Here is a 27512-nt window from a genome sequence, read left to right as displayed (position 1 = left end):
TATTTATACATGTTTGATGCACAACACTCCTTGGATTCTCATACAGCATTATTAGGATTGGTTGATTGACCTTTAACAGAGGTCATCAAATTATATAGGATAAGCAAAGGTGATGAATGGTAGAAGATGAGTAGCTGGTGCAAGAAAGTCATATTCATCAATGTCTTCAATGATTTCAAGAATCCAAATAAGTCTTATGGTGGAAAATGTAGCATTATCTTGGAAAATTCCAGACCTGGGTGCTGCACGTGGCATTCTGTACGGAGGGTCATGTAGTTATGAAGTATGTTCACTTTAATGCATTTAAACATGTCAATTTGAATATACAGTAATGTCTAACTGACAAAACTATAAATTTTTACAATTTCGCTTGATTGATTTATTCCGGTTCACTTCTCTGTTCACTTCTCTGTTCACTTCTCTGTTAATTTATTTTGACTCACGAATAAACTTACTTGACCTACACTGTACCCTCCAGTTAAGGGTGACTAAGGAAAACACTCGCTCACATACACACACATCCCATCTCTGCTTCAGTTGTTGCTATTTCAGGTTTGCGCAATTTGGTGAGATCTTATTAATACTGAGTTTACCAACCGAGGGAAAGACTTCAAGGTGTGGTCCATCCACTGGCTGAGCTCTTATCAGCCAGTGGTTTTCACTCTGAAGTGTAGTTGAAAAGCAAGCGTCACCACTTATCACGGCAACGCTCCCTACTGCTGCCATCGCCACTGGTAAAGAGACACGGTTAATGAAGGAGGCAAATTGTGAGGGAATACATTTACACACACACACACTGAAACGTAGGAACACAAAATCGCTATGTATGTATCTGTGTGGTTGCACCGCGTCTGACAGGAAGAGTCCAGCTCGAGTGCATTATGCTCTTTGTGACATCAGTACCAGACCACAAACACATGCATACACACTTGCATACAGGAACATGCAGACAAGCACACACAACAGGCTTGCTCAGCTAACATGCTAAAACAAAGAGGGGGCGAAAAGCTGGTGTAAAGACGATGCAGAGAGAAACATAGCAAGCACTAACATTTTGCTTACAGATGAACAAAAGATTGAGGGATGCCTTGATTCGATAAAGTTGCCCCAGTCAAAACAGCACGATTGTCTCCACCGCATTGATATACACAATATACAGTCCAGGGCAATGTTGAAACAGTGTACCTATGTCTAAAGGGGACACTGAAGGTTATGCATTTCTGGAGGATTTAAAGACTGTAAAGCCCAAAAATGAGCAGAAATTATACCAAATCTACACCTTCAAACACAAACCATTTGCTTTTTCGTGAACAAATAAAAACTGTACAGTACAAATAATAAAAAAACGATTACCACTACAGCCCATTCATTACACATGACCCATACACTCTTACATGTACCTGTTTATTGAGCCTTGTGTCTCCACTTCTGCACTTTACGGCTCACTGAAATGGCATAAGACGCACATAAGGTCTCTAAGGAAGTCCGGTTGTATCACAGCTTGCAAAACGTACCATAGTGTTTCAAGGACCACAGCATTTAACATTATGTTGTGTGGTCTCCTGGATTTATAGCCTCTAGCCTCCATATCCTTCAGGGATGTTTTATATCACTATAGAGGTCCTGGCCCTGCTTCTGTTAAGTGGCTTTCTAGTGGCACATCAGACTGAATAACTGACATGCAACATTCTCAATTATAGCTCCAATATTCTCCCTCAGGTCTGTGGCCTTCACACTGTCCTGTCCCCCTGCAGTGGCCCTTATGCTGTGGTTGGCAGCCGACAGACGGTTTTTGCTTCCAATTGAGGTCATGTTCATATTATTCAATTTTTTTGTCAAAGTCACTTGGAGCCACTGGAGATGTGCAATAAAAGCTGCATGAACTAGAAGGAAATATTCACGCTGCTGGCTGTTTCCCTTGATGAAGACTGTGTAGTGCTTTACACAAGCGGAGGAAGGCAAATGCCAGCTGTGATTTTCTTCACCATGGGATCACCACACACACCTACTGTAGTGGTCACTCATCATTTTCCTGTATGTTTTTTGTTCTGTTTGAAAGACACTGTACCCATCCACCAGAGGCCTTATCAGATTTCTGATGGTGGAGGCCCTGAAGGACATGAGGGACATTTGCATCATTGACTGAAGTGAATGGAGCAGCAACATCATGACCGTCCAGAAGAAGGAGCTATGGTATTTAGAAAGCTGAACGCTGTCTCCCAGTGTAGAGCTTCTAAAACGGGTTAAGATCATGCGGCCACTTTTCACAAACTCAGTTGTGAAACTAGCCATGGACCTCATTTTCAAAACATCATTGGTTGAATGTGGCCAGTGACCCATTATGTCATCCTGGTCATACAACCTGCGGGATGATCGATGATCTAGTTGCTGATTGGAGACCCTCGACCTCCGTGTGATGCCCCTGCTGCTGGTAGGAGATCCTCTCTCCTCGTCTCTCCTGGACGAAGGACAAAGACCAACATCCTCTCACTTTTTACTCACAAACAGCAGGGGTTTGAATAAAAACATAGGTGCATTAAGGGGAACCTTAAGTTTTTGGTTGGATTGTCATTGCAGTGACTGTGCTTCTACGCATGTGCCTGAGTTGGGAATGTGTGTAGAATCTTGCAAGTAATCTGCAGATGGGCCCATTGAGATATTGTAAACTTTGAGTAGGTGTTTGAGGATTTTTTGTATATATTGTGAAAACACTTAACAACAATATCCTTATTGTTTATCTTTGTTTTTTATTTGCCAAGGCTGAATTTAGTATAATTGGAACAAATCAATGTCCTAAATGATAATCAAATTTAACAGTATTTGCAGTATTACATAGCGGATTGTTACAAGATAGATAGATAGATAGATAGATAGATAGATAGATAGATAGATAGATAGATAGATAGATAGAAAGAATTCGTTTTCATCTTGGTGTGGTGTCAGGTGCGTGATAACCTCCTCCTCCTCCTCGCTTTCCCTTCCCCCTCCTATCCTCTGCATTTAGGGAGCCCACCATTCCCTTCTGCGCTCATCTGCAGAGCGTGCCTGTCCGTGAACACCAAATCCAATCAGACGCCGTATCGCCAAGGCGCAAGGAACCGACCGACCAATGAGAAACGGGCGTGGGGCGGGTTCCCTTCACTCACACCTCCGCGCAGAGAAAATCACTGGCGTTTGAGAGCGAGAGACAGACACAGAGAGGAGGACAGACAGGGACAGTGACAGCAGACAGGAGCTGTCAGACGGAGATAAGGAGCCACAGACGAAGAAGCAGAACCAAGAAACCCAGACATGGGCGCGTCAGTGTGAAGCGACTCCACGAACACAGACTCTCCTCTCCCAACAGGTCCACCAAAGGCGCCAGCATGTCGAAGGCAGAGGGAAGCGGACAGCGTGAGGAAGGGGAGTACGGAAGGGCGGCAAAGCGACTGAAAACGGAGGATAGGGAACGGGACGAGGTGGAGAGAGAGGAGGGGGAAGAGGAGCTGGAGGAGGGGGAGGATTCGGACACTGGCTCGCTGGCGGAGAACGGAGAGCCCGGGTCGGACAACCGGGCCCGGTGGAGCGGCAGCCAATACGGTGCAGGACGCAGGGTAAGGAGAAGAGCTAACATTACCCTGCAGTGCATCAGTGTGTGTGTGTGTGTGTGTGTGTGTGTGTGTGTGTGTGTGTGTGTGTGTGTGCGTGCGTGCGTGCTTGCGTGCGTGTCCCTGAAAGATCATCGCCACACTGTCACACGTTTCGAGTTGACTTAATGTCTTTACTGTTCATCACAAGCAGTCTGAGGCGAGTTACAACCTGCAGGCTCCAGTTTCAACACTTCTGCATGTCGCAATGACTTAGCATGAGTCTAAGGTGGTCTGATAATACTGTCAGCAAAGCAAATCATGGTTTTTGCGCCTATTAATTATGGAGTATAATAATAGAAGCAAAATAACCAACGCTTATAAGTGTTTTAGTAACTAGTGTATTATAGTTATTGTTGGTCTAATCAAAACTAATGTAACAACAAGGTCATTAGGTTCATTCTGGTCCAAGAGGGGCAGTTCCACTCTATCTATCTATCTATCTATCTATCTATCTATCTATCTATCTATCTTTCTATCTATCTATCTATCTATCTATCTATCTATCTATCTATCTATCTATCTATCATTTCATATGAGATGAGCTTATTGGTCAGAAATATTTGGGGGCGGGGCACAACAACATGTAAACGGAATTCACTATGCTGAGATAAGTAACATGGATCAAAGATAGCGTTGTGATACTTAACTGGAAAACCACATGTTGTTCCACATGATGTGAAGACGACCTTCAGACAGCTCAACGGGAGAATGGAGCTCGCGATGGTGGAATGGTCGTGTAGGGATCAGAAGAGGTCCTGGTCCTCTTACAGACCCTTAACTGCTCCTGATGCAGGTTCAACTCCTTGTTTGGTTTGCCTCTGCCATCAGTGTATGAATCTAGGTGAATGTGAGGTCATTGTAAAGCACTTTGGAGAAAAGAGCTGTATAAGTACAGAACATTTACAATTTCACCACCATCACTTTGATTTGAATGATCAAAGCTGGAGTTACATCATGTGAACCACAAGCAGTCACGACTTTGACTGTGGATGGAAGACTGCCTCACTGTCACATGGGGGTGGGTCATTAAATCCATTTTTAGACCGATCCTATTTCTCAATTGGATATTTTCAATAATTAACTGTATTGATGGTGGATAAACTTGTTTATTTAAGTAGCTTTAGAGTCCCACAATGTTGTAAGTGACAGTTTTTTGACTGTACATCAGAATGTACACATGTATGTAGGTCACCTATCACTCTAAATCTATCACTGGGCAAACACACATTCATTCACACCTACTGCCAATTTATGGTTCCCTACTTACCTAAGGTGTGTGTCTTTGGAGGAAACTAGAGTACTTGGACTTCTCACCAAAAAGGCCAAAGTTGGATATGATTACCAGCTGCAGAGCGGGGCAAACGGAAGCAAAATTTGTGGAACCAACCCAATGCTGACTGGTAAGCCATATGACAAAATCTAGATTTATCAGTGTGTGGTACTTGTCAGTGCAGTTTATGAAAGACTGTTCGTGTGCTTCAATGCTATGTAGCAAACCGCGAGGGATTCTGTCTGAGAAAACAATAAGGTGTCCATTTTAAAGATAGTGTGTGTGTGTGGCGGTGCGTAGCTATATAAAACAACAGGGTAAATACTTTTTTTCAGCAAGCAAGCGGATGTAACATATACCGTTGGCTATCGCTGTCACCAGCACTGAATTAGTTTAGCGGGTTTCCTTTCTGGCTGTTTTACCGTAACAGGATGGAGGGGCTACCAAAGTGACACCTACACCCGCACAGTGCTGAGTGAAGGTGATATCGTCTTACTGTTATCAGCACTACATGCGTGTATTCTACTTTGCATGTACTCAGGTATGCATGCACATACACAGTTCCACACACACCCGGCCGTCATCTTAGGTGGTGATTTAGAAGATGGGATGAGTCTACTAAAGGGATGATGTTCACACACGCATGCATACAGGCGTGCACACATGACTGCAATTAGTGAAGAGAGTGTGAACACTGCAGGCTGAGTCACAGTGCAGCAGCAGCAGACACCGGTCTCATTGGAAGCACCAAGGACGTCGTGTGTGCTGTCATTTAGAGAAGGACTGTGCAATTCTGTCTGTCTTTCTCTGTCAGTAATGACTACAACAACAGGTTTATAGTGATTGTCATGATTTAGGACCAGTTGCTCTCAGACTTGTAAGCCAAACATCTCTGTCAGATGTTAACCTTTGGCAAAAAGCATCTGGCAAGGTTCCTCTTCGTGCAAGGCGCCTTAGCAGAACCTTTACATTCGCTACTTCTGACACCTGGTCGTGATTGGTCAGAGTATCACATGGTCCGGTTGATCTCCGTCCATTGGCCCCTCGCTGGTGACACACCCATGTCATGTGATATGGATCCGTTACAGCCAGTGAGACGTATCAGCAGAATAAGACAGTTCTTAAGGACTTTACAGTGTACCGTGTTCTAGGTCATGCTCTTTTTTCTTTTCATCTTACGACCTAAGGAGGCCGTACTCATGTGGACGTCGCCATAACGTTTTCCCCTTTTTTATTTACTATACTGTCACTGTTGCACTTAAACTCCTGGTGCGTTACTCCTTATATTGTGTGAAAAGTTCACATTATTTCTGATCCTAGGGGTTTTACTGTTTTTTCTGTTTCCCAAATCAAAAATGTAGTTACTTGTTACTAGCAAGGATGTGTTTTAGCTTGGGTGTGATTAGATTTTGAGGCTGATCTGAATGTGGATCCAGGATATTTGATCACATCTGTTATCACTGTAAGATCAGACTTTTACATTTTTTTGGGTGAAATTCTTCAAAATTTTATCTATCAACCTTTATGGAAAAAGTGAAGCGTGTGTGTCCCATGATGAAGCATCACATGGGTCACAAATGCTTTTTCAGATATTAGCTATACTTATTCAGGCATTACAGGGCGCCTAGTAGGTCTGCAAGTAAACATAATGTATACTTGAGCTCAAAAAATCCATCTTCTCATCAAAGCGACATCCTAGGGTTTTGTATTCATAGTCAAAGAATCAGATGGTAAAAGTCAAATGTTGCATTTGTTGAATTTTTGCAAATTTCACAGCCTTGGAGAGCCACTTTGTGTTGTATGAAGTAACGGGATGCTTGGATGTTTTGTGAGGTCCTTGACATTGGTTGATGTGTGAGCAGGAGGGTTTTACTCTGAAGGAAAATTGCCTCATAAAAAAGCAAAGAAAAAGCAGTATGACCTTCAGAAACCTTTCAGCATCTCTACCAGCTGCTGGTATTTTCTCTCACTGCAGGATTTTTAAAATTTCATTCCAGGGTTTGCACCGACAAAAAATGGTCTTTGAAGGCAAAGCACAACCAAAGGGTTTACTATTTTAACATAGAATTCACACCTTCCCACCTATTGCTTACCTACATCAAAACTCTCCATCTATACCTCCTCCAGGCTCTGCCATTTGGCACCTACATCCTGTTGTTTGAGTAGAACTTTGCTTCTAAGCACTTGCACACATGCTTTCTTGTTCTCTCCAGACGAGATTCTCGCTTGTGTTGTAATCGAAACCTCATCTGTAGACTGCTTCGGAAAAAAGCTGACTGCTAAATGACTAAATGTGAATTGCATGAAGTGAAGTTATCTAACTACAGATGTTACACACCTACACAACTTTTTTGTGGTTTGTTAGTAGAAATCTCTAACCAGCCGAAGATTACAACAGACTTCTCAAAAGTATCCGGGCATAGCCATGTAGATGCTTGTGTTAGCATCACTCTAGCAGACTTTTGACAGCGTGCGGTTCTCTTCTAGAATTTCCTAATAATTAGTTGACATCAGAAATCATTCATGTCTCAGAATGTTAATCTGATAATCCTTTGTAAATAACAAACTTTAAGCACATTACGCTAGTTGGTAAGCTTAATGTCGGCAGGTATTAAATGCCACAAATTCCGCACTTTCCTTCGTCATTTGTGGTCGCTGCTCTGTGACGCACTTGAAACTAGAGGTTTAAAAAAAACGCTGCCAAGATTTGAAATAGTTGTTAGTTAATCTCGATTTATTTGTCAGGAAACCCCAAATTTATATCAGTATCATACATTCACACTCAATCAAAACGTGTCACATTTTTGACCACAAAGAGTTGTTCAGTTGTATTTCCTTTTGCAAATCTGACCTTTACCGATGAAGTTGTAGCCATTTCCAAAGTAGAACAGAGCTCCACCACTGAGCACTGACTTTGAATATAATGAAACTGCTCTTCAACAGGATGTGAACACAGTCTCCTTATGCGGGACTGTTGGTCAGTGGTAGAGTGAGTGTAGTCAGAGGATGTGGCACAGCAGTTCATTCTCTCTTTGTCTTACTATCCTCTCCTTCTTGACTGTCCCTCTGTCTTCTATTATGTGGATGTACATGCTCTCTCTCCTGTGCTCCTACTAACCTTTCCTCCGGTTTGCGGGGCCCCAGCACCCTGAGTGTTGTTCTACTTGTCCCGGCTGTGAAAAAGTCATCTATCGCAGCAGATACAGAAAAATGCAAGCTTCTCACCATGATAGGGAACTCATGTCACTGAAAAGCTTTGAGATCAATGTTATGTAAACTGTTTTGTAACATTTCCTCAAACAGAACTGAACTGAAACTACCCTGAATCAGCCGCAAAATACTGTATATGAACATGTGCCTCCTTGTTTTGCTGCTGTGTGATGAAATGAGGACTGCGTGTCATCACAGTAAAGGGGACACAAATGACAAACAACCAAACATGCATCTGAGCAAAACACAGAGCAGCTGCCTGTGTAAAACTTCTCATAAATGCTTCTTTGGAAGTTCCTGAACTTTTAGGTAAATCAAAATATTCTTCTATGTCATTTAGGTGAAATGAAGCAATGGTACCACAAGGGGAAACTAAGTATTATGTGTTATACCAGGTCATCTCAGAACACGATGTAAGGTGTGTGAGATCCAAACAAGCTATTTTTATTCATTTATGTATTGTATTATTGTATTGTACCAGAGTTGGCAGGATGCTCCACCAAATAAGCTGCCTCGTCTTTCAACTGGCTCCTTACATCTGCACAAAACGCCTCCAGCTCTTTATTGCACCTAAAAAAAGCTCATGTTCTCTCTGACAGGCTGTCGACTCAGATTCACTCGGGTGTTAAACATATTGGCACACAGATCCAAAACCAGAGGCAACAGCAGGAAGGTTAACCTGATCTAGTTAGACTCTAACAGTATTTTGGACCTGGTTTGACTCAGACCCCAGTCAGTTTGATCAGCATTATTATCACGAGTATTATAGCATTTATGAAATATTGATGGTTGTATCTGCCTGAGGAATGCAGAATGAGAGGCTGAGGCCTTTGGGGAATTCCAGCCGGCGATGGAATGAATCCTGATAACTCCAGCTTCAAGGTGTGCTGTTGAAAGTTTGATGCCCAGATTAAAGCCCATCTGACACTCTGTGTGTGTGTGTGTGTGTGTGTGTGTGTGTGTGCGCGCACTTACGGACACATAGAACAATACCACCACAACTACTACTGTTACAACTACTAATAATAAGAATAGGACACACTTACGCAGACTGAAATGAGATTTAGCTAACTTTAATTAACTTGTTTTGGTTATAAATGCACCATAAAAGCTCAGATTGTATGTTGTACTGAGCTTCCAGTACAGTATAGGCTGGAGAGCTTCACACCAGAACTTGTTGGATCTTCAAACGCACATGTAATTTATGTATTTGTCTTACTTGCTTTGCCGCCAGTATTGCAACTAAAACAATAATTATGAGAATAATTCTTAGTCTAATGTATTGATCGCAGGTGATATTTGATGAACAAGACACAGTAATGTATGTGATATACATAAGCCTGTCTATAAGTCCCCTTTTATGAGGGCGCACACGTCTCTGCATTCAGAAGGCCCGCGCTAACAAATTGTGTTTTGATTTTGTCACGCCTGCTTATGCAACCATGCCGAGATCTTTTTAACTTCCTTCCTATTACAGGCTCCTGATTTGACCTTAGCTTGCTTTCTCTCTTTGTGGTGTTCGTGGGTTCTTGTTTCCTGGTTTGTGAAACTGACAGTAAGATCTTCAAACTTACCCTGGTCACATGTTATTTGTGAGCATTCTGTTCCCCCTTACTGGCATGGAGTTGCATATAAAGAACTCAATTATTAAGGCAAATGTCTTTTAAAATAGATAAAGGCACCAGCGTGGTCAGCTTGTCTCTTTTTCTCCAAACACACAGATGAGCCATCTGTCTCTATAAATAGACTAAGAGGAATGTCAATGTGAGAGAGGACAAAAAGAGCGATGGGGGGAAGGGCTAATAGCATGAGACAGAAATATGAAAAAGGAGGACAGCAATTAATGTAAAGAAATGTATTAGTTGGATGAACAACAAATAATCATGAGACCAGTCTTAGTGGATCATATAGAGATTGATACCTATCAGATTGTGAGATAAAAAAGTCATCAGCTTGTCATCCATCTGTTGATGATCTAGTGATCTGATGGATGAGAGCGATAGCAACAATTCTTTCCAATTTCTGATAGTGTCAGTCTTTGGTGTAGATCTGGATAAGGATCCTGAAACTGAAACCTGTCGCATACTGTATATAGAATCACTGTGTGTACAAAAGTAGGAATATAAATACAACTATTATGACTTTATAGCCAGGATGATGCCGCTTCAGTGTTGGTCTTTAAGTATGCAGTCAGATTGCAATTTCATTCTCTTAATACCCAGTTAACACTAAACCTCCTGCCTGCATTCAAATTAGCTGTTTCGTTAATCCCAGCACATCAATATACGTCAATGTTGATTCACGTGCGTTGTCCCATATACTGTAAATCAACAACAGAAGGTACACACACAATTTTCTCTGAAACGATTTGGAACTGACAAATGTTATTGACATTGGCTGCCAAAGTGGGCGTGGCTTATTATCCAAAAAGTACAGCTTGTCATAAATAAATTGATGTATTGTCACCTAACTTGTTGAAAATGTGCAGTCAATAGTAAGCATCAATCAACCTGGTGGTGGCATTGGAACAGTTCCATTTTATTCATAACTTGGAGGACAACGTGGTTAATCTGCTCCAGTTTACATTAATAAATGTTTGATGTGTTTTTGCAGGATAATGGTGAAGATTCTCATTGTATCTCTCCCAGCCCTGTGGTCCATGTCAGAGGTCTCTGTGAGGCTGTGGTGGAAGCGGACCTAATCGATGCCCTGGAGAAATTTGGAACCATATGGTGAGACTGACACCGTGTGTGTGTGTGTGTGTGTGTGTGTGTGTGTGTGTGTGTGTGCGAGAGAGAGAGAGAGATAATTTCAAGCCAATCTGACCATTACACACATATACACACACACATGCCAAAATAATAACCTGAAGTGGTTTCTCTGTGGTGTAAACATTAGCCAAACAATTTCTTAACCATCTACAGGGCGATCTATTGGTCAATCTACATTAGTGCACATGTTGTAGTCCATATTATTATTTAGTACCACCATTTTTACCACACAAAATCTTTCATTTAGTGTAAAGATCGTTACGGATGCTGGATGTTTGATGGGAACATTTTGTGATTCTGCGGATTCCGTGCTCTTTCATTTACATTCCCTGGACGATGCAATATTCATTATGCTGTCATTCTCTTCAACAGAACGGCAGAAAACAGCATGCTCTGATAAACACACACACACACACACACACACACACGCACAAACAGAGACATACAAGTACACTGATTTATCTTGTTTATGTGAAAGCTTCCACGCCCAAGTTTTTAGTTTCAAATATAGTCATTATAATCTTGCTTGTCTTGTTATTTCTGAAATCTACAAGATAAACAATAAGCACACAGTAGCTAAAACAATGTAGACAAGAAGGAGACACACACAGGTCAATAAGTCGATTTGTATTATTGTTTAGTTATTATACTTTCACTAGAAAATCCAAATCTTAGTTTTACTCTGTAAGTAAGTGAAGGCTTTACTAAAGGGGTCTTGTTCATTTAAAAAAATAATAATAATGAATTAATCATCTTTAGGATCAAACATCAACAACAAAATACGAAATTGCTGAGTCACTAAGCTTGATGCTGTCAGAGTGTGCTGGTCCAGGTCCCAGAATAGAATCCAATGTTTTCTACCGCTTACTGCTCTATCCGTCTGCTTCTTCAGTGTGTTTGTTTTATGGATTAATTGATGTTGTATTTTCTCTGCACTGTCTCACGTTATGAATAATTCACAGCAATATGAAACATTGTATTATTTTTTCCCTGCGTATAAAAAGAAGATCAATATGTTTTTAATGGCAGTGGAAGTTTGATGTCTTGTGAACTCCACCCTGCAGTTCCTGAACCATCAAAAGAGAGTTATTACCTGTCTCCTGTCTTTATGTTTGTCAGTTATGTGATGATGATGCCATTTAAGCGTCAAGCCCTGGTGGAGTTCTCCGCCGTGGAGAGCGCCGACCGCTGTGTGGCCTGTGGAGCTAAGGAACCCGTCTACATCGCAGGTTTGATTAAAGGCTTTTGTCTATTTTGCAAGACTTATTTAAGGTTTGATGAAATGTGCAACAGTGGTGTAATTCATTTGTTTGTTCATTTATCTACTCATCAGGACAGCAGGCATATTTTAATTACTCCACATCCAAGAGAATCACCAGGCCAACCAATGCTGACAACCCCAACAGTGGAAATAAAGTTCTGCTACTGTCCATACAGAACCCCCTGTATCCTATAACCACGGTAACCACACACACACACACACACACACACACACACACACACACACGTGCGCACACACACACACACACACACACACACACACACACACACACATACATTGAGACATTGGACTGATGAAGCAGATGACACAGCACACTACATTTCCCCCCTTGAGAGTCAAACCTTCCCCGGCTCCTGAACACTGCACTGCAACCAAAAACTGACACCACAGGAAATTGAAAACATCATTTGCTGATTTTCAGAAACCACATCCTGTAAGTTTGCAGGTTCAGCTCAATCATTAAAGTTCATGTCCTTGTATATAAAAACCCTAAAAACCAAAAAACAAAACGAAGCATTGTGGTGTATTCATCCAACTGTATCATAAGAATGTTCTGGATTGTGCTTTTCCACCTCTAGGATGTTCTATACACAGTGTGTAACCCCATAGGCAGCGTGCTGAGGATTGTCATCTTTAAACGAAATGGAATCCAGGCCATGGTGGAGTATCCTTACTCTGTGTGTGTTTGTGTGCGTGTGTGTGTGTGTGTGTGTTCTGTATTACGCTGTCCTCTCCTTAACCCCAGCCCTGCAGGTTTGAGTCGGTTCAGTGTGCGCAGAAGGCTAAAGCTGCTCTGAATGGAGCTGATATCTACGCTGGCTGCTGCACTCTTAAGATTGAATATGCTCGGGTAAGAGCCAACACAAAGACATACATGTACAGCATATAACAACATATTCAGGGACATTTTGGAGGATTTCGGCAAAGTCATGGAATTTTGATGTGTTTAAAGGTCTGGAAATGTTATGGAGTAGAATGAAAATTGGAAAAGTAATGGATTTCCAATGGAATAACTCATAAGAACTCATTGGTCTCTCAACAGCCAACACGCCTGAATGTAATTAAGAACGACAATGAGAGCTGGGACTACACTAAACCCTACCTGGTCCGGAGAGGTAAGACACTTACAGCTACTTTTCCCTCCCACTCTGTTTCATACTCACACTGTGACCTCTCGACTGTGTGGGGCGACCCACTTCGGTGAGTCTATTATCCTGTCCGTGGTTAGAACTCTTCTCTCGATAGGAAAGGGTCGGTTTTCCACCACTGAGGCCATCCTCCAGTGCTTTTACACCAATAGATAATTAGGTGTCAGACATTCAGTGTCCTAATCAGTTTGGACCATAGACCTGCATCACACCGAGACTCCTCCAAGTCCCGTCTTTACTTCTCCAGTCAAAGCACTCTCACAACTGCCGATCATCGGTCTCTCACCGGCCTGCACCTCTGCCTTCCTGGAGAGAGAAACAAATAGAGCAAAAGAGAGGAAAGACAAAAGAGGGACGGACATCAGGCTGACCCTGCACGGCAACTTTCTTCCATCTTCACCTTCTGCAACCCAGAGAGAGAAAAGGGAAGAGAGAGACAGAGAGAGAGAAAGAGAAAGAGATGGAGACATTGCGAGGGATCGTACTTCTCACCACCACGCAGCTGCTGCTTCAACATGCCCAGGAGGCCACAGCGCCACCTCTGTCAGGAGGACTTACTGACTACTACATATTTGTCTATTCTTCCTTTTGATTTCTTTTCGTCTTCCTTCAGAACCCCAGTTCACATACTGCAGTCTCACCAGGCCCCACAAGCCTATTCAGCTGTTCAGAGCCTTCACTCTAATTGGCTATCTGCATCTCTCACTAGAGCATCAGCTGTCTTCTGAATGTACGATAAAAGGAATAGTTGCATCTTGAAATAATCAGCAAATGTCTGGGTGGATAGAACTGATCACCGCAAACTCTACGAAATAAGTTGTCACTGAGGCATGAAGACTAGATTTATACAGGGTTGTTCTATCTCTATGGTTACACAGAAAAGCATCCCTGTGGCTATCACTATCGTTCTTGTTTTCTTCCCCATTAATTAGTCTTACTTAAAAGCAACACAGTCTTCATCAATGTAGAGTGCTTGCAGTCACAAAACTCAGTATAATGCACTGCAGATCTCTGGTTAAATAACACACAAACACATTTTAGAGTTCGGTACTCCATGTTTGCTGAAGACTGTCTTCTCGCTTCTATAAGCCATGTGGCCTGCCAGTGTAATATAGCCTCATCGGTGATTCTTGACTGAGCCACGTTTCACAAAAACACAACATGGAACAGTCTTAAAAGTACTACTGTATAGTGATCTGGCTGAAAGGATTGTCCATTTGTTAAATCCAAATACTGTATAATTGACAAGAGCTGGAATTAGCCTCCAGTGCCTCCCCACTTACTACACTTCCTTTCTCATTGCCTGCTTATGCCGGTGTAACTCCAGGGAGGAATTGAGCTGACACAATGAATGAACAATTTTTTAAATCAGGCCAAGATAATAACATCCGATGTCAACATGGAGCAGTGACCTAGTAGTTTATTCCTATACAACCACTAAGTCGCAAAGTCTGTGTCCATTACAGTTTTCTGCAATACTGCTTTTTCAACTCGGATAGAGGTCGGCACAGGATGGATTTTTATAAACCTGCTCCTGCAACATTCTGTCTGCCGCCCATCTGCTCCCATATAAATATAGCTTTGTCCCACCAGCACCCACATCCTCTGACTGTCATGTAGCGCCAGCAGAAATCCTACAACATAAGAATCTTAATAAATGCACTGATAAGAGCCATTTCTTTTGTGGTATGGTGCCTCTAAATACATTGGTATTTGTATTTGGTTAATAATTTACTTACATTTATATTTACCTAAACTTATTTTTAGACACATTGTGGTTTAAATCTCCACACCAGGTCTTTTTTATGCACAGGATACCCACGGAGGACCATGTGTTCCACAACCAATGAACAGTAACAGCTTGTTTCTCAAGTTTGATCACAGATTATTATCAAGAGTGGCAATGGCAAAAATATATTCCAAAAGTTTCTTGTATACGTTAAATAGTACTTGTTGAAGGTCACATAGAGAGAGAGAGAGTGACACACAGACGGACACAGGATGGAAAGTAATAACATATATATATATTGAAAGTAATACTCCCATTTCTCAATTCTTTCCTGTGTGTCCTCTTAACAAGAATGGAAAAATTGCGCGGAAAAGTGACTTTGATCAGAGATTACTAAGAAAATGTGATAACTGATGTTCCACAAACAAAATCCCCAGGGGTGTAAACGTTTTATGATCATGCATATTGGCAATAACAAATCAACATGGCAGGTAAATACATTGAATATTAAATATACCCATTGAAAATGTAACTGAAGAGAAACTGCGTAGTGGCACTGGCATCGATCTTTTTCAGATATTGTTATGCAGAACGATAAGAAATCAGTTATGTTACGGGAAAGGCGTTATCATATCTCATGTGCACTTGTTTATCTTGAAATCTGTGTACATGAGAAACTTCTTTGTCTGACACATTATTTTTATTTTTGCTGGATTCCACCTGTTGTCTCTTTTATCTCGTAAGCCGTTATGTGACTGCACACGCCCCGCCTGCACCCAACCACAAAAGAAAATGGGCCACTGTGCACATTTTGCAGCAGGCCTAGAGCACAGAATGGTGCAACGGCATCCAGTTGTTGGGGTTGAGTGGCAGAGGTTGAAGCTTAGCGCCACAAAATGTGTAGAGATCAGACCGAAACCTTTCATTCATCAAGTGAGTGCAATCCAAACAAACATTGTGCACCAAACTAATACTGTCTTCATGTGTTCCTCCTAAAATCCCACTTCCCAGTTTGGAAGTGGAAAGTTTATTCTAATTGACAACTTTAAGCAACATAGTCCTAAATTGTTACAACTTAATCCATTTCCCACTTCAAACTTTATGAATTTGATACACAGATGCTATATTTCCTGCCGCACATACAGGTGGGACTGATGTGGTAACAGTGAAAGCTCTGACCTTGTGAGACTACTGTATGCATGACTGATTGAATCTGTCTCTCAGTCTGTCTTCGTCTGAATTTGCTGCTGCTGTACACTTTGGATGATTCCATGAATCTGCAGTCATGTGATCATACACAATGTTGATTGGCGTATTTTTTAAATGAAAATGATGGCCTTGACCCTCATTGAAAGCATGCCAGATTTAGCAACAGAAACATGGAAAATGACTGTAGGTGTGTAAATAATGCTAATGCACCACAGTAATGTACAGCAACAGCCAAAATGATCTATTCTTTGTGGTGTGTAGCTGTTTAACTTCTTTTAATTTTGTACTGAGATTACAGTTGGGGTGAGTTCATTCTTATTTCAGTCAATCCTACGAATTTAGACAATAGGAATTATCAGCATTTGAAGCTTCTTTATTGTCTTCACGGATCCACTTGACTCTCAATGGATCTGTCACTTAAAGCCAATTACAGTAGGCCCAAATCATATTCAGTCAGGTCCCAATGCCGTTGTCTCGGGTCTGTTTGAGCAGAAAATGAACCTTCCAAGGCGAGAAGGAGAGTGCAAATTGAAATTCAGGAAAAATGGAGGCGTCCCTTGCTGCGTATTAATTGTTGGAGCACACAGGTAGTTTACTGCTCTTGCCTCTGTTTGGGTCTTGTCAGGTTGACCTAGTTGTGTATTGGATATAATCTATAATATAATCAGATGTAGATGCAGCAATATAGAATTTTGTCTTGCTTGTCCCGGCCAGCTAACTTCAAACATCCAGAGGCCAGTGGGGCTAAATGTATTATTGGAACTATATTCAAAAAATGTCTCTGTGACACTGTGACGTCACCCCATTTCACCTGTGGGAGGCGCTTATGCTCAGGACCATCTGGCGACACCGGTGTGGAAATTGTCTCTCACACGCACAAACCAAGCTGGATTTATGTCTCCCGGGAAGCAGACCTAGCTTTAAAACAGATGGCTATCAAATTGCAGAGTCTGTGGCCCTGGGAGTCGGGTTGGTTGGTTGGTTTGTTAGAAATTTCCAAACACTAGGACCTTTACTAACAATTGTTGGGAGAGGATGCACTGTAAGGCACACGAGCAGGACTTTGTCTTGTTGAACGATATTCCTGGAATGATTGAAAGAAATATGAACTAATCCCAACATCTTTGTAAAGTAAATATTGGATAAATTAAGTTCATACTGAAAGTTAAGGTTATTTGTTGGAGGTACATTGAGGACAGAGAGAGAACGCACTGACCAGTCTGTGGGATTTACTGGTTTCAAGTTTCCTGTCAAACTAACAGGAAGAGTATTCTCTATTTTTTAACGATCACGAGTGATGAAAAGGTAGATTTACAAAATGTCTTGATGGAAAATAATGTTTCAAATATGTAACAACAATAATGTGTGTGTGTTGTGTGTATGTGTGTGTCTTTTCTACCACCAATTCCTTGTCATTAGTGATCTTGGGGTCAGGATATAATTTCCGTAATCTGATTATCCTTTGGTGATTTCAGGTGATAGGATTTTCAAAGTAAAGCTCAAGGCATCTACCAAATACATTCAAGAAATATTGTATAAACCTACAGTCACATCATAAGGAAACAACGTCAAAGAATTCTAAGTAGTTCTGCATAAGCCAGGAAAACCCATTGTTATTAATCAGTGTTTGGTTCATTAGGCCTGTCATCTCATTATTTTACTTTATTATCATGACTAATTATCTCATCATCGTCTCTATTAAGAAGACATTTTTAGAGGATATGGAATCAGTAAAACAATGACCTCATCTACCGCTTGGCCTACATGAGTTAAAACTCTTAATAATGCTTCTTCATATGTAGTTCATGTTGGTGATAGTGAAGCAAACATACATCAGAAGAGGTTGAGCTCAGTGAGGAGCTGAGATGTAGAAAACCGCCTAAGTGACTAACCAGGCTCACTTAACATGCCTTTGAAGTGTTAAGTGTGGTGTGAAGGTCAGTGTGGATGTCCGTCACACTGCCTGACTGATCTCCTACCCTTCTCCTTTCTCACCACCTGCCTGTGTGTGTCTGTGTGTGCGTGCGTGTGTGTGTCACTGCTTATCTCTCTCTGTAACCTCAATGTACCTCAGCCCTGTGCAGCCCTGTACATGTACAGTAGCATGTCATGTAATTTAAGCATATTGTGTATGATTATTGATCATTAAATGTATTTCAATGACAGTTGCAGTGATGTTGTTTTATTGTTATGATGATGATGTAATGCAGGTTGATGTTCTTTGGTGCTGAGGGAGAAAAAGAGAAAGCTTCCTGTCTGAAGCTGTACAGGTACTGTGTCTCTCATATCTTACTCACATGTTAATATATCCTTTTCTATATCCTGATCTAAAAACATATTAAACTGACTTTTGTCATCACCGTTCTGATTGTAAGGTCAAAGCATAAAGTCACGTTGATGACAACACATTTAGCGAAACCCCAAAATGCAAAACAATTAAATATCTGCAGTTTGTATGTGTTTTAATTCCTCAAGTGATTGTTGATGTCTCATTTGTTTTATCAAAAAGGAAAAACAGAACACATTGCTTTCTTTCTCTGTGTACCTGAGTCCACATGGACAGCTGCAGACAAGGACCAATTGTCCTCAGTAGACCATTATGGCTCTTCAGATGAGGGGAGCAAGATATATTTATTACATATTGTTTGCTATTGTTTTTAATTGTAAACAGTATGTGTGCAACGGTTTTTATTTTCTATTTTACCCATAGTCTGGAATCTTACCAGAACTAGCATGCAGGCTCATAGTGGGGCCTACCTGTAAGTCCACGCCATCAAATGCTCTGTCTCAGATGTTTAGACACTCTGAGTCCTAGTGGATTTTACACACATATTACACATGTGGGACTGTGGCGGTAGATCAAGAAGTACAGACAAATCCTGACCTAAGACAACAGGAAATGAAAGCTGGGGTGCCAAAGAGGAAGTTCTGTTCCTGCACTGTCATTCACTTTCTCATCCCCATGGACAATATATATTCTGACCATTGAGCCCTCATTCCACTCCTTTCAGTCACTAGTCTTTCCCAAACTAATGTCTGGGAGCTACCAGTTTCAGTTTAAGTGTATTTTCTTTGACTATCAACAAGCACAGACACAGTGTGACTCGGATTCTGCTCAATAATGTTGAGTGAGACGGTTGGGAACACGGGTGAAAACCCAAACGCAGGATAGTTTGTGGATAAAAAATTGTGCATTGCAACAGAACGGGTAGGAGCACATGATTAGGGCAGATGATAGAGCATGGCTGGCGTGAGCAGCTGACAGACGGACAGAGCGATGGCGCAGACAGAGAGGTAGATTTGGCCTGAGTACCACCATGGTTGAACAACAATCTGGCAACGAGTGGGTGGAAAGCCGGGGTAGATGAACTCCAGATGATGAGGTTGATGGGAGACAGGTGTGTGGAGTGAACCAGGAGCCAAGAGAGGAGTGCCACATTCATACACAAAATACTAGAAAAATGCACAATGACAGCCACAGCGGTAACAGAGTTGGCCAAAGAACTCAACATAATAAGATGTATTGGTTCTTGTTCTTGACCCACTTGTAGATGAGCTCTTTGAGTCTCTGTCTCTGGAGCCTAAGGTCCGGGAAGTTAAACCTCTGCCAGTTGGTGTCTGTTGTTTATTATTCATTCAATATTTTGCCAAAATCTATCTTTGTCATACTCATCTGTGTAGTCTGCGTCCATGGCAACATAAACACTACATGCCTTCTTAGGCAATAGGGGAACTAGTTATATTGTCCAGTCCCCTTTTGGTCACCAGCTCAAAATTGACCAAAGAAAAGTCATCCTCTGCGGTTAAGGGATTTGACTCGAGCTGCTTGCCGTTTATTCTTTACCTTCCGTTGCTTGTCCTCCTCACTGCTCAGGCTGTCTCTGTTCTCTCCGCTGTCTCCTATGTCCATTCTCCCCCTTGCTGGTCTTGGTTCATCCTGCTGCTGCTGCTCCACATGTCTCTGCAGGAGATGGAACTGATATCAGAGACTTTTCCACCTCAACTCCTGCAGTGATGGGTCTCTTTTCCAGGCGTTCATCTCTGCCAGTTTGGCCCTTTGATGCGGCCAAATAATTCAGAGATAGTTGTATCAACTGATCTAGTTTATTCCGCCCCCTCTGTGGAGCTGGTTGGTTGGTGCCTCTCTTGGCTCAGCCGCATGTGGTGTTTGCCAATAGGTCATTCTGGTTCATCTGTCCCTAAGTTAGATCCCACCACTGCTACCAGTTGTGATGAAGTATAAAAATGATGGCAGTAGACCGGAGTTTGAGAGAAAAGAGAGGAAAGCGAACATCATCACATCAGACATGATTGAACATTTGCATTCCCAGTATAACAGAAATGCTTGTGATGTTTATTCCTCCTGTGTGAAATTATCGATACGCCAAAGAGCAGCACTAATTTCGCTTGTGTTTTTCAAAAAATGTGTGTAATGTCCAGTTACAGTTCACTAAGCATGACATGTAAGTCCAATAGTAATGGAAATATCCCTCTGTTACAGTGCAGTGATTTGAGGAGGGTTTGGTAAATACCTGATGTCTAACTGGATACCTAACTGTCTTCAACTGGGGTATTTTTATGAGAAAATGTTGGAGAAAAAAAAACAGGCTTGGTCTTCTCTAAGATAGAAATTCCACTAGGCATGTAATATCATGTGTGGCTCATTTCCTTCCCCTCCAATGGATTCAGTGCTAAACTTGATTATTCACTGTGATTTTTGGATTGTGGCTAGTAGGACATTCCCAAATATGCAGAACAAAGTGGTAAACTTCCAAAGAAATTGTCACAAATTGTCGCTATCAGAATGTAAAACAAACAAAACAAAATGTGATTACAGGCCAACATGTAATGACTCTCGCAGGACTTATGTGACTTATTATACACAGCCAATTACAAACCATAAACATATGAACATAATGTCTCTTAAATAGTTAATTTCTATGCAAAAAATAAGAAGAATTATGTTGTCTAGAAAGTGTTTAATGATATAATGTAATAAGTGATTTATGGGACTGAATTATTAGACATTAATCCAAACGGCTTTTTCAGTTCTAACTGCTGTGGGGGAAGAGGTAATTATTCCCATGTGAACCATTACTATGGATATGGGAATACCCAGTACTGGGAAACTCACTGTGGGATGTGGACACCTTCTGCACAGGTGGAGGGGATTGTGGGTGCAGGTGTTGTTGGGAAACACTGGTGGGTTTATGTCAGAGCAGTTAGTCTGATGTAACCTTTCAATATTTCAATCTATGTTTAACCTTTTAGAGCTCTGACTGCCTGAGTGACAAACTGAATTTTGTATGTGTGTGTGTTCCAGACCGTGGTAAAGGCAGGCAGAGACAGGCCATATTAGGAGAACACCCATCATCCTACAGCGACAACGGCTATGGTAAGACACACACAAGCCAATTTAAACTAGTAACTGGATCCGATGTGTTGTACAATGCTGCCACGTAATTTATAGAAACCATGCCTCACAGGTGAAACATGACTCACACTGATTGTGCTGCAGGGTGTAAGGAAGAAGTAGATATAAAGTAAATAGTGTTGGCCCAGACAGTGAACAAACTGAAATTGATCTAACAAATACGACATAAATCAGTTTAATACAGCCTATAATTCTAATTAGATGTTCTAGTGTCTGTATTAGAATGTGGTGGTCAGTGGTGTGGAATTCTGCTTCTAAGATCTAACAGGACAAGCACAAAGACAAGCTCTTTGTCTGATGCAATTAAGAGTTCCTTTGCAACTTTCACCAGTGCTGTGTCTGTGCAATGGTGGACCTGCACTTCACTCTGTTCCCTTTATCGCTCCAGGTCAACCATGCCCCCTGCTGCCTCTTCCTGGTAACAGCAGGTACAAACTTTCCTCAGTGGACGTCCCAGACATGGTGTCCTACCCACTGCCGCAGTCATCCTCCTCGTACACTGGCCACGCCCCTAGTTCTGTTGCCATGGTGAGCGGCCTCCATCCATTCAAGATGAACTGCACCCGCATCTTCAACCTCTTCTGCCTGTACGGAAACATTGAAAAAGTAGGTATATATAGGGGGTGTGTGTGTGTGTGTGTGTGTGTGTGTGTGTGTGTGTGTGTGTGTGTGTGTGTGTGTTGGTGGGGGGGAAGTGAAGGAGATTTTAATATTCACATCAACAACAACAATTGTCAACCTGCAACAACTGTTTACAAAAGACATGTGACACGGCTCACAAGTGTCTGTGTGTGTGTTTGTGTTTCCAGGTTAAGTTTATGAAGAGTGTTCCTGGTACAGCACTGGTGGAAATGGGGGATGAGTATGCTGTGGACCGAGCTATCACACACCTCAACAGCATCAAGGTGTTTGGCAAAAGACTCAACGTCTGGTGAGAACACACACACACACACACACACACAGTAGCACAGATGTATCTTGTGTTTAACATGTGTCTGGCATGTTGTAAGATGCGTCTCAGACGGTTGCTGTGCTGTGTCCAGTGTGTCTAAGCAGCACGCAGTGATTCCCAGCCAGGTGTTTGAGTTAGAGGACGGCAGCAGCAGCTATAAGGACTTCGCCATGACCAGGAACAACCGCTTCAGCAGCGCAGGCCAGGCCTCCAAGAACATCATCCAACCTCCGTCTGCCGTACTGCACTACTACAACGTCCCGCCGTGTATCTCACAGGACCACTTACTGAGGGTACACACACATACTCATCATCATTGCTCTCTGAAACAGCTGTGAGATAAATGCTTGTTGAGCAACTGAGCGATCAACAGCCATATTGTTATCAGTATGTTTGATATCTACTGTAAATAAAAGTTTTTTCTATTCTGAACTCCTTGTTTTGTGTGCTGTGTGTTTCGGCAGCTGTGTTCAGAGCATGACGTGCCGGGATTCGTCAAATTCAAAATGTTTGATGCCAAACGTAAGTAGAACATTGTGTGATCAACTTAGCATCGCATATTTGCATTTGACCCTGTTCAAATAAATGTTTGTTTCTCTCTACCTTCTTTCTATCTTTCTTTCTTCTCTGTCTGTCATATTTCTCTCTGTCTTCTTTCTGTCTTTCTCAATGTCTCTCTCTGTCTCTGTTCCATCTCTTCTCTCTCCTCCTCCAGCCTCCTCTAAGACCATCTCTGGCCTGTTGGAGTTTGACAGCAAGACTGAGGCTGTGGAGGTCCTTACTGTTCTAAACCACTACCAGATCAGGATTCCTAGTAAGTCTCTTTTATTCTGAGCATCAGTCTATGGGTCTGGATGAATTCTTTTTACCTATCTTTTGTATCACAGTTGCAGCATTTTGTAGCTCCTCTCTTCAAATCCGACCGCCCTTAACTTACCCGTGAGTGTGTGTGTGTGTTTACAGATGGATCGAACCCATACACCCTGAAATTGTGTTTCTCCACCTCCTCTCATCTATAAAGCCCCCCGGGGAGCAGAAGGAAACACAGGAGAGGTGAACATTAACGGTGATAAAGAGCAACACTTCCAGGAACTCTCACAAAACCTGGATGTAATGTCTCGGCTTGTACATAAACGAAGAGAGCGGGGAAGCTAATCAGTCGCATAGATACATCAGCCGACCATCCAATCACAACTCAGTAGGTCGACAGTATCTCTACTCTGTGAAACGTGTTAATATTGTGTTGTTTTATCGTCACGTGGAGGAAGCTACTAGTGTTTTTATGTCCCAAGTCTTCACTGCATGGTAAAGTGACGCAGACCCTCTCCCTTTCTCACCCAAAATCTGTGTTCACTCCAAACATCTCCCGGGATTGAGGGAACGTCTCGCACCAAGAAAATACACTCTGAATAGAAGTTCTAGTTTTGGGTTCAGCTGACATTTAGAGGCGGAGCCAAGCAGCGTATACATCCGTTTATTGGTCAGGCAACCTCTGACAATCATCTCCACATTGAATGAAAATGATGCTGTGACATTTGCTGCAGAGGACCTCTTATCTCTTATCTGCAGCTCCATCAATCTTAACATTTATCTAAGACGCTGATTTTACATTGTTCTGCCCTCTGAACTGTCTTCTGAAATGATTAAGGGATGTGGAAGAAATGCTGCATTTTTATTATTTAAATGTGAAGTGGACATGCGCAACTGTTTGCAAATGTGAGATCCGTGGACGGGGAACTTCCTGGAAAAAAAAGAAGAGGAAGAAGATGTGTTTCTGGTGTAACAAGGAGGCTTTCTGGTCAGTAACCAGACATTGAGCACCTTCTGGTTGAATGTGGCATAATAATATCCAGCTATGGCCGACCAGGCAGTTAAAATACTGCTCCTTCCATTCACAACTGACCTGTGTGAACTGAGTTTGACCCACATAAGAAAACAAAAAGAAAGAGACTGAGCAGTGGACCTGTGGGTTTTGTGCGTGTTCATCATCATCTGTTGCAGGATATCATTTCTTTGCTCATCGAAACAAGCACAAGATTCAAACAGAAAGTAAGCGATAAATATGTTAGCGTGTGTGTGTGTGCCATTGTATTTGTTTCATGTCATTTCTATCATGTTTTAGGAGTCGTTGGAACAGTGGTGTGTGTGCCTTTGCAATTTTTTAATGTAGAAATTTGTGCCTCGGGAGAAAAAAGGTCGGGAGACACTGATTTAAGTTATGTTCAATTCCAATAGAAAGAATTCCTGAAATTAGATAATCACATCCATGTTCTCCAGAGGATGAACCCTGTCCTTCTTCAGCATTGCCCTCTAGAGTCCACATTAAACACCAGGATATATTTTGTTTCCTTCCATGATCCAAAGACATGCAGGTGAGGTAAGCTGCCGAAATATGTGTTGGCTGTTGGAGGAAACGCCAAGATGTTCAAATGAGTGAATGTTTGTACCCGTGTCCCTTTAGAAAGCTAAAGATGGTCTCACTCTCACTCTCACTCCCACACGCTCTCTCACTCCCACCCACTCTCTCACTCGCTCATCTTCCATTTTCCCATTTTGTTGTGCATGCTTATGTTCATCACGATCGTCTCTGTTAAAGGGGCTTTAGACATTTAGTTAGTCAGCAAAAAACAACAACGATGGATCTGGAAAATGTAGTAAAGTTCTTCAGATCTGATTTGTGGGACAGGAGTATAAACCCTGTTTTAAGAACACACACAACAAAAAACTGCTGTAACATTTCACCTATAATCTATTATTACTGCTCTTACACACATTTCCCTCTTCAATCTTTTGCAACATCATTTTTGTGTGACAGGAAGTTTATATTTTGTACCGCCAGCCATGTTTCTGGTTGTAAGTACAGGACCTTATCAGTGTTTGAATGTATTGATATTTACATGTGTTGACTTGTATGATATTCCACAATGAATTGGGTTAAGATCAGAACTCTCCTGTGCAAACTGTCGACTTCAAACCTGATCTGAATGAATTATTTTTGTTTTTTTACAACCTTTCCATGGTTTTTATCAATGCCGAAACATATCAATAAGCATCTTACCGGCTGTGAAATGTGACACAACTGAGTGACTTTGAACTTAGTCGGGTTTAGCTCAGTTATTTTAAGCCGCTCTGTTATCTTTGGAAGTACAAATAACTTTCTTTGTGTTTTGTAATTCAGTACATTTACTATTTGTGAAGTGAAAATCTTTGAAGTGAAATCGTTTCAGCTGCATTCTTCCATTCAATTCATTTATCCTCCATTTATCGGATGGCAGCAGCAACCAACTGACACAAAACACATCAAACTCTCTTAAGAAGCAATGGTATAAGTTTAATTACCCCTTGTTGACTGAAGTATTCAGCCAGGAAATCAACCTGCAGCATTTTGTGTGTGTGTGTATGTGTGTATTTTAAATCTAGCAGGGAAGAGCTGAACCAGTTTGGATCATTTATAGTGTTCACTTGTGATGTAATGTTCTGATCGATATGAATGATAACTAAAACTATAAAAAGTCCCCAATTGTTAAAGAAAGACACCACAATTTTCCCTAAACTTCTCATTGCCAAACTCAGTATTTATGTCGTCATAAAATCAAACCTGCATTTTTCACAGAGAAGAATTTGCACTGTGCATGGAATGAAATGAGTTAAAGTAAAGAATTCCATCTTGCTTTAGGCAGTAGAGCACCTTCTTCATGCAGAGCTTTGGACATGTAGAGAACTGCTCCAAGCCAACAGTCACCATTGCTGAATACAGTTATAAAGCGAGTGTGTCATATGTAAATAATGTTCAAATGCAGGACAGCTCTTCTTTCCACATAATCTGACTCCATCTGTAATGACACTAGGGATAATTTGGATGTTGTGCAACATAAAACTATCACAGAGATGTTTGCTTGTTTGTCTCTCCCGCTACTTGAATCTGCACTGGTTTCTTAGGTTTTATTTATGCTTTTGTAAAAGGTTTTTATGTCTTTATGAAAGTTTGATAAATGAGAGCCATTGATGCACTGAAAATGAAACTTGAGTTTTTGATGACTGACGGATTCACGGAGTCTCATTTTTGGGTTGTAAATGTTTGATGTTCTGTAATATACTGGTAACTTAGAGCTACTATTGCATTCATTTAAGAGTTTCTGGTTCATATAACATGTTTCAATAAATTCAGCTTTAGGTCTCTAAGGCCACAGCTCTCCTAATCACATCTGATCTGACTCATTTCTGCCTCTCTGGTGTGTGAACAGCCAAACCTGTGATTCTCTGATGATCCATAAACTAAAGCCCATTTTACATCCCACATTAAAATGATATCTGTATTCAGGTGCTGCACATTAAGAACTGATCGGATCTCAATAGGCGGCTCGTAAAGTGAATATTAACCTTATAGATGAGAACGAATGAAAGGATGAGGGATAAATGTGATCCAGCTATACAGACTGTATTTCAACATGTCTGGATACAGATTACAACTTAATGTGAGGTGTAAATGAGACCAGACTGCCAATGATCAGCTATTAAGACAATAAACCACCAGATTCACCTTGTCTTAATGTGTCCTTGAATACACTACTAATGAATAATGCTGCCTAGTCCGAGCTGCATTACAACACTGATAATAAAACATTTATTTTCTGTCAACCCCCTCAAATAACATGAAACGTTTTGTTCAATCAAAAAGGATATGACATAATATTTGAATTATTCATTTTAATACACCTCGTGATGCAGTCTTCAGAATAACACAATCAGTATTCTTAGCCTATTTCAAGACATAATACAGAGCTTGTGTAGATGAAGGAAGAAGTTTTACAAATCACTTCAATAAAGCTTTTTCTTCATTATTTAAGAGATGATTATGTTGATGTTCTCAACACAAAC

At 41.4% G+C, this 27512-nt stretch overlaps 1 protein-coding gene across 2 annotated transcripts; it reads left to right on the top strand.

Moving 5' to 3' along the window:
* The first annotated feature begins 1488 nt into the window (after window positions 1-1488).
* Window positions 1489-26824, top strand: hnrnpll (heterogeneous nuclear ribonucleoprotein L like). Of its 2 annotated transcripts, XM_076163728.1 has the most exons (15): window positions 1489-2193; window positions 3005-3593; window positions 10723-10841; window positions 12000-12109; window positions 12214-12341; window positions 12741-12826; window positions 12916-13012; window positions 13205-13277; window positions 21572-21643; window positions 22071-22288; window positions 22492-22613; window positions 22726-22927; window positions 23099-23156; window positions 23350-23448; window positions 23598-26824. In XM_076163728.1, exons 2-15 carry the CDS (start codon window positions 3366-3368, stop codon window positions 23651-23653), a joined length of 1668 nt encoding a protein of 555 aa, XP_076019843.1. In that variant the 5' UTR covers window positions 1489-2193; window positions 3005-3365; the 3' UTR covers window positions 23654-26824. The 2 variants fall into 2 exon arrangements, with proteins under 2 accessions (XP_076019843.1, XP_076019833.1); XM_076163718.1 differs by lacking the exon at window positions 1489-2193 and having other exon boundaries at window positions 2961-3593.
* The last annotated feature ends 688 nt before the right edge of the window (window positions 26825-27512 follow it).

The sequence above is a fragment of the Genypterus blacodes genome, unplaced genomic scaffold (genome assembly GCF_046128005.1).
Source record: "Genypterus blacodes isolate CSIRO-AG114 ecotype Tasmania unplaced genomic scaffold, CSIRO-AGI_Gbla_v1 ptg000012l_1, whole genome shotgun sequence".
NCBI classification, from domain to species: domain Eukaryota; kingdom Metazoa; phylum Chordata; class Actinopteri; order Ophidiiformes; family Ophidiidae; genus Genypterus; species Genypterus blacodes.
Note: the sequence above shows the minus strand (reverse complement) of the source record. Positions and strands in the feature narration are given on the sequence as shown.

Excerpts from the sequence above, each read along its gene's own strand:
- hnrnpll (XM_076163728.1), top strand. The coding sequence starts at position 3,366 with ATGTCGAAGGCAGAGGGAAGCGGACAGCGTGAGGAAGGGGAGTACGGA. Across the intron at positions 12,827-12,915 it reads GGAATCCAGGCCATGGTGGA|GTTTGAGTCGGTTCAGTGTG; the intron begins GTATCCTTACTC and ends CCAGCCCTGCAG. Across the intron at positions 22,928-23,098 it reads CACAGGACCACTTACTGAGG|CTGTGTTCAGAGCATGACGT; the intron begins GTACACACACAT and ends GTGTTTCGGCAG.